Source organism: Phyllobates terribilis, unplaced genomic scaffold (assembly GCF_046119375.1).
Source record: "Phyllobates terribilis strain yellow unplaced genomic scaffold, ASM4611937v1 Scaffold_5597__1_contigs__length_50598, whole genome shotgun sequence".
In the NCBI taxonomy this organism is placed as follows: domain Eukaryota; kingdom Metazoa; phylum Chordata; class Amphibia; order Anura; family Dendrobatidae; genus Phyllobates; species Phyllobates terribilis.
In genome coordinates, this window is record NW_027368342.1 from 25945 (window position 1) to 37521 (window position 11577).

At 40.9% G+C, this 11577-nt stretch overlaps 1 protein-coding gene across 1 annotated transcript; it reads right to left on the reverse strand.

The window, feature by feature from the left end:
* Positions 1-10600: 10600 nt before the first annotated feature.
* Positions 10601-11101, reverse strand: LOC141250385 (uncharacterized). The gene has a single exon (XM_073669943.1). The coding sequence runs from the start codon at positions 11099-11101 to the stop codon at positions 10601-10603; it is 501 nt and encodes a 166-aa protein (XP_073526044.1).
* Positions 11102-11577: the final 476 nt, after the last annotated feature.

The following is an 11577-nucleotide window of genomic DNA, read 5'->3' on the forward strand; positions in this document are numbered from 1 at the left end:
CATAGAGGAGAAAGTGGATACTGTTACGCTAGTAGACAAGAATGTTGGATCTAATCCTTCTACGGAGTTTGGTCTCCTTTATGTTAATGAGGAGGTTCAACTTAATGGAGAGCCGTGATGGGCGCAATCCCGATAGTGCCAAAGGAGGTTTTTAGGTGACTTTAGAGTCGTTTTGGAAGCACTTAGTTGTTAAATGAAGCATATGAGGCATCGGGACAAAAGGCGACAAAGTGAAGACAAAGACGCTTAAGAATGAAGTGTTGAGGATTTAATCTGAGTTCAGATGGATCTTTATCCCTACTCAGGTGTCCGAATCAGGTGATTCCAAATCGAAGAGTTATACATTGACGTCTACTATGTTCCCTCCAAATTTGAGCGCATTCGGAGTTGTGATTCAAAAGATATTGCGATTTTACTGAGCTGTCGCTAGCGAGCAACAGAGACCAAACCACGACCGCGGTTCTGAGACAGCGGTCACGCCTCCAGAGTAGTTCTTTGACCGGTAAGCTTTTGTAACCTCCTAAATTTTATTGTGTTGAATAAAGGTTTTTAGATTAACTTTTTGGGGGAAGTTACATTAGGTTTTCCTAGAGTTTTGACCACATATTCACATATATTTCCATAGACTATCTTTCTAGATGGATTATTTCATAACCTAATTTCTCATTCTCAAGAAAACTCTCTTTTGTACTTTTCTTTTCTCTCAATATTATGAAGAACTAAGATTCTATTGTGTTCACCTTGAAGTTCTAGCCTTGGTTTTGGTCATTGTGGTAAGGTTCTTACTTCTCTTGTTCTAATGTGTTTATGGAATTGTTCTTTGATCTCTTGTGCTTAAATTTGTAATGGATTGATGTTGATTTCATCTAGGTCATGAATTAGGTTAATTGATATTATTCTTATTGCTAGGTTTAGGCAATTCTATTTGAAGAGTCTTACCTTTTATAGCAAACTTTATTTGCATGAACTATTTGTGATTGTTTATAGGGTAGAGATCTTAGATTCATGTCAAGTACCGACTATTTATCAATGGTATTGCATGAACCTACATATATTTGAGCTTTATACAATTGTATTATTAAATCTAGGTATTTCCTTGGTTCTAGCATGATTAGGGTTTTAGGACTATTTGGACTAGTTACTATCTTTGAACAAAGAGTAGAACAATCCATTACAACTTTACTAGAACATTTGCTATTAAGAATGTAGGACCCACCGACCATGCCAATTGCTAGAATGGATAGGTGAACCTTTTAGATCATGAGATTCTTCTTCACTAGTTGTTTGTTTTTGAGTTCTTTGTTACAATACCGATTTCTCCCCCTAATTGTTACTAGAGAATCACATAGAAACTTAGCAAGATAAGCTTGCTCCCTTGTGTTCGGCCCCTACTTACCGATATACTCTATAGTGGGAAGTTCGGATTTCTTTAATAAGGCGAGGCAACTTTAGCCTTCATCAAATTTGGCATCGTTTCCGGTGAGCAACGTTTTTTGTTTTATAGTTTTTGTGTGATTAACTTTGGTGTGGACCTATCTTATGGTCCATACCAGTGCTACTGATCAGTTTACTTGTTGAGCTTACAGGAGATATGGAAGGATGGCCGAAGACTGCTAAGGAGGAGCTGGATAAACTCTGGGAGTTTGTTAATGATTATGGGGATATGTGAATCCACGCCCTTGGTATGATCAACAATGGTATGACTACTATCTGAGCTATAATGATTATCCCCAGCTTGAGCAACAATAATGGTGGTGGCCTCATGATCCTCAAACTAGTCTTGGACCATCAACTGAAGAGATGTTGAGCGCTTTGACAAGGCATTTTACAACTCATGACCAGACTGCAGAAGAGAGTACCAAGTACATGGAAGCACAGGTTGAACAAATGGTGCAAGCAGTATCTACATTGGCACAAAATCAATCTGAGGCACTGCAGCCTCAGACCATAGTGAACCCAAGCTTTATGAATGACCTTGCAATGATATTAATTAGTGACCAAAGCTCGGATGAGATGCAAAGTGATTAAGATAAAGTTGAGGCTGAGGAGCAAATAGATGCACCCCCGTAGCCCGAGCCGATGACTGTGCCGACGAAACTAGTGAAGGGCGCGATCGCGCCATTGTCACGCGCAACCGCATGATCACAGTGCTTGTTTTGGAATCATGTGCGCGACTAGGCCCTCCGATGCGCGTCCACATCACGCACCCTGATCCCATGTGCGACCGCGTCCTATACATACGCTCCTGTACACCAAGCCCTCTCATAATAGTACATATACTTTGGATCTTTCGACTATTCTTTGTTTCTTCGATTTTGCAAATGCATTATGATGATGATAATATTTTATTACGCTTTAGACACTTACTTGAGCATACTGACTTTGATTGGATTACGTGCGGACCAATTCTCTTTATTTAGTTACGTCTTCACTTAGGAGTGTTCTTCTTTGGATGTTTGCTTTAGAACTTGCTTATATATCTATTTCGAAACCTAAGCGCTGAGGATAATTTTTCATGACATTTCGAGACGTAAATTTATCGCTTAATTTTTTTAAAAAAATAATAAAAAGCATGTTAAACTTCAAACGCAAGTCGTGCGAGTGTGAGATCTCCAAGGTTGAAACAGCACCAAGGGTTCGAGTCTCAAGAGATTGCTGGAAGAGCACGCGATGTCCAAGGTTGAAACATCACCGAGGAATCGATCCTCTGATGGTTGCATGAAAAGTCTTAAATAAAAATGTTTTGAGTCCTAAAAAAAATATTAAATTTTGTGATCTATGAACGTCTCTTGATATGTTTCGCACCTTGCCTTGTGGTTTAGTGTTGGATGTGTTTGCATGTTTTTAGAGTGCCATTTAGAGGTAGAGCATGAATTCGTGGGGGCGTGCTTTTTATTCGAGTTGAGTAACATGTGTCTTCTTGTCATTGAATGATGCATGCTATGAAGGAAATATGTCTCTAGTTTAATTTAACATGGTTATAATGCATATATCATTTGGATTGAGACTTGAGAATGAGCTTTGGACGTTTAGTCGTTGATTTCGAGTTACCCCATACTCGCTTGGCCCTTCATGCTTACTCTAGGACGAGCAAGGTCTAAGTGTAGGGGAATTTGATGAGCGCAATCCTGATGGCGCCAAAGAAGGTTTTTAGGTAACTTTAGAGATGTTTTGTAAGCACTTATTCGTTAAATGAAGCATATGAGGCATCGGGACAAAAGGCAACGAAGTGAAGACAAAGACACTTAAGAATCAAGTGCTAGGGATTTAATCTGAGTTCAAATGGATCGTTCTCCCTACTCCAATGTCCGATTGAGTTGATTCCAAATCGAGGAGTTAGAAATTGACGTCTACTACGATTACTCCAAATTTGAGCGCTTTCGAAGTTGTGAGTCAAAAGATATGGTGATTTTACTGAGTTATTGCCAGCGAGCAACAGAGACCAAACCGCGACCGCGGTTCTGAGACCGTGGTCGCGCCTCTAGAGTAGTTCATTGACCGGGAAGCTTTTGTAACCTCCTAAATTTTATTGTGTTGAATAAAAGTTTTTAGATTAACTTTTTGGGGGAAGTTACATTAGGTTTTCCTAGAGTTTTGACCACATATTCACATATATTTCCATAGACTATCTTTCTAGATGGATTATTTCATAACCTAATTTCTCATTCTCAAGAAAACTCTCTTTTGTACTTTTCTTTTCTCTCAATATTATGAAGAACTAAGATTCTATTGTGTTCACCTTGAAGTTCTAGCCTTGGTTTTGGTCATTGTGGTAAGGTTCTTACTTCTCTTGTTCTAATGTGTTTATGGAATTGTTCTTTGATCTCTTGTGCTTAAATTTGTAATGGATTGATGTTGATTTCATCTAGGTCATGAACTAGGTTGATTGATATTATTCTTATTTATAGGTTTATACAATTCTATTTGAAGATTCTTCACCTTTTGTAACAAACTCTATTTGCATGAACTATTTGTGATTGTTTTTAGGGTAGAGATCTTAGATTCATGTCAAGTACCGACTATTTTTCAATGGTATTGCATGAACCTACATATCTTTGAGCTTTATGTAATTGTGTTATTAAATCTAGGTATTTCCTCGGTTGTAGCATGATTAGGGTTTCTAGGACTATTTGGACTATCTTTGAACAAAGAGTAGGACATCCATTCAAACTTTATTAGAACATTTGCTTTAAGAATCTAGGACCCACCGACCATGTCAATTGCTAGAATGGATAGGTGAACCTTTTAAATCATTAGATCCTCTTCACTAGCTGTTTGTTTTTGAGTTCTTTGTTACAATACCGATTTCTCCCGCCTAATTGTTACTAGAGAATCGCAAAGAAACTTAGCAAGAAAAACTTGCTCCCTTGGGTTCGACCCCTACTCACCGCTATACTCAATAGTGGGAAGTTCGGATTTCTTTGATAAGGCGAGTCGACTTTAGCCTTCATCAAGACCACTACGGAAAAGCCCAATGCTGGCAGGCCCATTATCGTGCAGAAGATGTACTGCTCTTTTGAAGCTACCTTGGTTAAGGAAGGATGGCACATGGACTCTGCGCCTTCTTAGTTGCCAGATCCTTCAGTGGCCTCATTTCCTACCGGCCCAACAACAAGATCACAAGCCCACATTTTAGACTTGGCTTCCTCTTCTGTTGTTCCTATTGGGCCGACTATTGTTTGCCATTCCGCTGATCAGTCTCGCTCTATTTCCTCTAGTGGGTCAGACGTTCCAAGCCCATGCCTGCACAATTTTACAAAGATGGCTACTGAAGACCAAAAAGAGACATCTACTATGGCACTTTATGCAGATTCCCCTTCTATTTCTCCTTCTTCGATGATCTCTCATGGGATTTCTCCTATCTTGAATCGTCATAAGCCACAAAAAGCTAGAAAGAAAAACTCACCCTCCAGCAAGAAGTCAGCTAGAGGGAGGAAACACTCCAAGTAAGTTGAGCTTGGTGGCTCCCTTTCCCCTAAATATCCAATGATTTATTTCCTTCTTTGGAATTTAAGCGGGGCTGGCAAGGCCGGCTTCTCAAAAAATGTGAATTATTTGATTCGTAAGAATTGCGTCAACTTCATTCCATCTTTGAAACGTAAATTGGTGGCTCTCGTGCAACGCTTGTTTGTAGTAAGATCAATTTGAGTGCCTCCATGGTTGTCAACTATAGAGGACATTCGGGTGGTATCTTTATTGCTTGGAACCCGAATTCTATCTCGGTGAATATTGAAAAATCGAATTCTCGCTACGTTCGGGCTTGCATCTCTAAAAATGGGGTCTCTATGCAATATTTTTTTTTTCATATGCCCCATCTTCCATTCATTGTAGAAGGACTGTTTGGCGTCCTATTGAGAGAGAAATCAGCTAGGTCCAAGGGATGGTTTTCTTTGGCAGCGACCTCAAATGTATTCTTAACATTAATGAGCATACTAGCGGCTCGGAGGAGCTTCACCTGGACTTGGCGAGTTCCAAGATCATGTCGAAAACACCGGGCTCATTGACCTTGGTTTCTCAGGGGACTCATTCTCTTGGTCGAGAGGCTCTACCTCCGATGACTTCGTTGACAAGAGGCTCGATTGTGTACTAGATAATATGGAAGGCTTCCTCAAATGGCCTAATGCTCACGTTAAACACATCACCAAGATTGTCTCGGACCACCATCCACTTTTATTATCTCTCGACAACTCCGCCTCTCCTAAGGTGAACCGACGCCCTTTCTGTTTCGAAGCGGTTTGGATCTCTCACCCGGACTTTCTCCCTATCATTCGGCGATCTTGGCATCTGGACAAACCGGTAAACCTTGCTCTTAAAGACCTTTGGGGCAGATTGTTTGGTGGAACAAGAATGGCTTCGGTAATATTGAGGAGAAGAAGATTAAGCTTATTGGTGATCTCGTGGGCGTTCAAAGTGCTATTGAAATACTCCCTTCGGATGAGCTTCTTGCAAGGGAACGGGACCTCCAAGATGAACTTGCATGTATTTATCATCAAGAAGAGTTGTTTTGGAAGCAAAAATCAAGGGAACTTTGGCTTAAAGAGGTAGGAACACCTCATTTTCCACCTCTCTACGCTTGTCCGGAGATGCAAAAACGGGGTTAAGGGGGACGTTTGGATCTCGCAGCCGAAGGGCTTGTGGTCGATTTGTTTCGAGGACCTTTACTTCCTCCCTCCGGAAACTTCTTCCCCATTGTCACCCTGCACAACATGTTCCCGAGTCTTGAACCCAAGGTTTTGGCTGATTTTGACCGGAATTTTGAGGATGATGAGTCATAGCGGTTAAGAGCATGGCGGCCTTGAATGATCTGGGCCCCGATTTCTTCCAACCGCTTTTCTACCATAAGTGTTGGGACTTGGTGGGATCCTCGGTCATCGAGGCGGTCCGCAAATTCCTCTCATGTTCCTATCTTCTATGGGGCCTCAACGACACCTTCATCTCCCTCATTCCGAAGGTAAATAAGTCGGATAAGGTTTTCCTCTTTCGACCTATTAGCCTTTGCAACGTTCTTTATGAAATTATTACGAAATTGCTCACTAATCAGTTGCAAAGAATCTTGCTAAAGTTGATTGGTCCTTGTCAAGGAAGCTTCTTTTCCGGGAGATTGATCACGGTCAACATCATCCTTGTGCAAGAATGCGTTCACTCTATGAGAAAGAAGCAAGGCAAAAATGGTTGTTTTCTTAGGAAGATCGATCTTGAGAAGGCTTTTAACCGCCTTTGTTGGGACTTTATTGTTGATTCTTTGGTCGATGCGGGTTTTCCCTCTTATTGGGTTCATTGGACTGCGGAGTGCACCTCCTCCGCCTCTTTGAATGTGCTTTGGAATGGGGAGAGAACTAAAAATTTCAAGCCCTAGAGAGGGATCCGACAAGATGATGCTATCTTGCCCTACCTCTTTCTTCTTTGCATTGAGTGGCTTAGTCATATCATTGCCGAGTCGATTGAGGGTGGTAGATGGCGCCCCATCTGTGCTTCTAGGGGTGGAACACTGATCTCCCATATCCTATTCGCCGATGGTATTCTTCTTCTCGGGGAGGCCTCGGTTAAGTGAGGGAGATTCTCGCTTGTCTTGATCGGTTTTGTCGTTTGTCGGACCAACGAGTCAACAAGTCTAAGTCTAAGATCTTCATCTCCCCCAATGTGGACGCTGAGTTACGTGATGTCCTTGGAAGAGAGAGAGGCATGGAGGTTACTAGTGATCACGGTGTTTATCTTGGCATCCCGATCCTTCACACGCAAGTGAGTTGTGATACTTTCGAACCCCTCCTTCAACTGATTAATAGCCTCCTTAACGGTTGGAGGGGTAAACATCTTAGATTTGCCGGTAGAATCACCCTCGCTAAGTCGGTTCTCAACTCTTTGTTGGTCTATACCATGGCCTCTCTTTCCCTTCCGGACAAAGTTTGTAAGCGTATTGATCGGGTCACCCGGTCTTTCATTTGGGACAGTTGGGAGAGCGCTCGGAAAATACCCCTCGTGAGTTGGGATGAGGTGTCCAAGGCTAAGGAGGACGGAGGACTTGGTTTCAAAAGAATGGCAGAGTTCAATTTGGCGCTCAACGGTAAGCTCACGTGGCGCTTCCTCCACAGCCACGGGGAATTATGGGCTGATGTTATTCAGGCTAAGTATAATAGGCCCAACCATGAATATCGATTCGAGGTCTCGCATATGTGGAGAACCATCCGTCGTGGTATTGACGAGGTTATTATCCATGGGAGCAAGTAGAAAGTTGGGAGTGGAACCATGGGTCGATTTTGGAGGGACTCATGGGCCCTTAGTTCTCCTCTTAGCAAGTGGGCCACAGGCCCAGTTACCGAGGACGATCTTGAGCTCCCGGTCCACCATTTCTGGAGCCCGGATGACGGGATGAGGGGTGGCTTTGGGCGGACTTCGCGGCTAGACTTCCTCTTGAGATCCAACTTTCGGTTGCCTCGATTACCGTTGTCGACAAACCACCCTATTGGGGATATGCTGACTTGGGCTGGTTCTTCCGACGGTAACTAGTATGTGGTTGGTGCTTACCGGTCGCTCATTAAGACACTAGAGGATTGCAATATCAACCTGGTTTTCTTCAAGATTATTTGGAAGTTGAATTGTCAAGAGCGTGCCCGCTGATTCATTTGGCTTGTCTTCCATGGCGTCGTCCTTTGCAACACGGAGAGGTATAGGCGTCACATCGCATGTCAACTGACTGCCCGGAGTTCCCGTGGCAATTAGAGTCACTCATTCACCTTTTTCCGGGATTGTCCTCGTAGCATCGAGATTTGGAAGGATCTTCACCCTCCGATCAACAGGTATGATTTCTTCTCCTCTAGCTTTTCCTGTTGGATTAGAATTAACTTGTACCAGGACATGGAAGATATGAATATTTGGGCAGGCATTTTCTCTACGGCACTTTGGAACATTTAGAAGTGGCGGAATGAGGGCATATTTAGAGGCGAGGACTTTTCAGGAAACAAGGCCTCATTCATCCTTTCCGCTAGTCAAGACTACTATTGGGCGATCTTTATGGGCTCATTGGACTCAACTCTTGGGAAGAAGCTGGTTTTGGTATCTTGGGAGAAGCCGGAAGATGGGTGTTTCAAGCTTAACACCGATAGCGCGTTGGTTGTGGGGCGGGCTGCCGCAGGTATGGACATTAGAGATAGCAATGGATCTTTGATCGGGGGCTTTCTCCATAACATCGAGTCTTGCTCGGTGCCGGCAGCGGAGCTTTGGGGAGTCACCTCGGGTCTTAGCTCAGCTTGGTATGTAGGTATCGGGAGGGTTTATGTGGAAACAGATTCAACTCTTGTCAATCTATTTCTTGGTAAACCTGTAGATCGATGTAATCCCCTTTCTGGCCTTGTACTTTCAGCACAAGACTTCTTCCGTAGGAAATGGCATTGTCAGATTCGTCATGTGTACAGGGAAGCCAACCGGGTTACGGACTCACTGGCCTCCCTTGCACTACATGCTTGTTTAGGTGTCTTTATTTTGGACTCTCCTCCTTCCGAGGTTTTTGGTTTGTTAGACGATGACTCTAGGAGACGGGCTACACCCCGCTTTACTTTGTTGTAGCCCATCTATTTTTTTCTTATTAACACGTGCGGAGACTCCGATTCTCTTTCTACCAAAAAAAGAAGAATCCACGAAGAGAGAAAAAAAGAGAAGAAAGATATGAACTCTAAAATTGAATAAAAATAAATGACCGATCTTTTTTATTCATTGTCATTTGATAATTTATTCTCATTGAATTGTTATTTTAACTGTATTAAATCTTATTATTTATATTTTAACACAATGTCATGATTTTTGATGGTCAATCCAATATATCTCTCTATAACTCTAATAAAATTCACATAAAGATATATTAAAAAACATGCCACAACTAGTGCTGGTCTTGCTTCATGAATCGTTGTTTCCAGTTTATGAATCGCCGGTTCCGTTTCATGAACCCCTGGTTCAAAGTTTAGCTGAATGTTGGACCTTTACTTTAACCTTAATGTGGCCAGTTCACCGGGACAGTTCCCATTTCGTGTCGATTCCTAACCAGTTTCCGACGGTTTTTATCCCGGTTATGATTCAGAATCAGGAATTATAAATACTTATTTTAAAATTTTATAATTTATTTTAAAAATCTTAAGCATTTACTCGAAATAATTAGTTTCAAAAACATGGCTTTATATATATATTAAAAACTTAAATAGTTAGTTTAAAATCTCTGAACACTTAGTTTGTGAGCAGTTTAACCTTCGTGGAACCTCCGGTGCAAAGGTTTAGGGTATTCATGAACCTGGACCTGAACCTTGGTCTCAGCCGGATTTAAGATTTAGGACCGGTTTCGTGCAGGACCGTTGAATTATTGGTTTTTACCGGACAGATTTACATAGTTCACATTCAATTTAACTAACACTTGTCACAACTAGTTACTGCCTCCAGATCTCAAGTTCGATAAATTTGTCCGAAAATTGTTCAAAAGAACATCAACGTTCCAAACTTTCGTTTTGGATATTCTTGCACGGACACTTTCAAATATCTCGAGTACTCTTTGACCAGTAAATTTAGGTTGTTTTAGTATATTGGTACTATTTGGTATAATAGTAGACGTAGTGGTGCAAAATAACATGTTTGTTTACTGAAAAAAATATTATTAACGGTGTTATTAATATGAACAGCTACTTTGACCGATATTTTTTGATATTTCTTTTTAAAAAAACACTAAATAATATCTTGAATTATATCTTTTATGGCTTACCAACAGGCTGTAGACATCGTCTAACCAAGTTTATAAGAAACATGTGGAAATCTAATAAGCACACGTTACATGTAAAACTTTGACATATAGAGATTCAAACAGTGGAACTACATGAATCATTTGCATGGATGTTTCATATTTGCACACATATATTCTCAAACCATCATATCTTACAAGGATGAAGTCATAATTCCTTGGATGCACTCTTGTTGGTCAATAAAACAAGCGATGCTTGAATGACATGCCTACTATTTCCCGGCCGTGTGGGGAAGTTAATAACACTAGCATACGCAAAAGAAGATGGGGAAAACAAGAGAAAGAACTGAGTTCTACTAGTGTATTGTTAGGAGCACTCAAATATTCTCAAACATCATTGAGAGGGCTATCAAAGTGCATACTAGTGATCATTTCACGTAGGGCATCGGTTTCTGCTTTCAGTTGAGCATTTTCAGTAAGAACCTTCACATTGCATTCAGACGTGATTTTCACCTTCTGGACCAGATCGTTGTTCTCCGTCCTCAACCTAACCACCTGTGACCAGAGCTCGTCTATCTGCCTTTGTTTCCTCATCCTAGATCTCCTTGCAGATTCCCTGTTTGAGATCATTCTCCTCCTCTTCCTCTCATCAACGACTTCAATACGCATTTCTTCTGCTTCATCGGATGTTGAGTTGTTGCTTAAACCCGATGGTTGTGAGGCGAATTCTTGGCCATATGGGAATGTTGGGGAGCTAGGAAGGTTGTTCAAAAAGCCATTGAGATAGTTACTTGGTATACCATTTTGTACGAGTATGAAGTTGGAAGGAAAATCTGATGAAGTTTCGAATTCCATAGAGTTTAGAGTAGCTAACTCAATAGGATACATGGCTGCAAGTGAAAAGTATTTCAGAAATGATTTGTAAGTTATGTAGTAGCTCATTCATTATGGTTACATGGCTTTTATAAGAAGATAAAGGAACAATTTGAGATTAGGCTAAGGATGAACGTACTAGTGTATAATTTTATATTATGTGTTTGTGGCTAGAGTTGGCAAATGGAATGAGTAAATGGAATCTTACGTGATAGCGCCTTTCTTTAATTTATTTCCAGCAATTTGACTTACGAGTCAATTTTTTAACATATGTGGGTAAATTTGTAACAAAATACATATTATGGAATTAATGAACAAGTTTAATTCTAACAAAATAGATATAGCAATTTGTCATGTTCACCTTTTTCTACATCTTTTTTATCCTAGTTGCTCTAAAGTTGTTGCTTCTGTAACCAAAATGACAACTTGTTGCATGCTTCACTTAATTAATGTATAACTAAAAGCTACAATTATTTCTATTAAAAAAGATA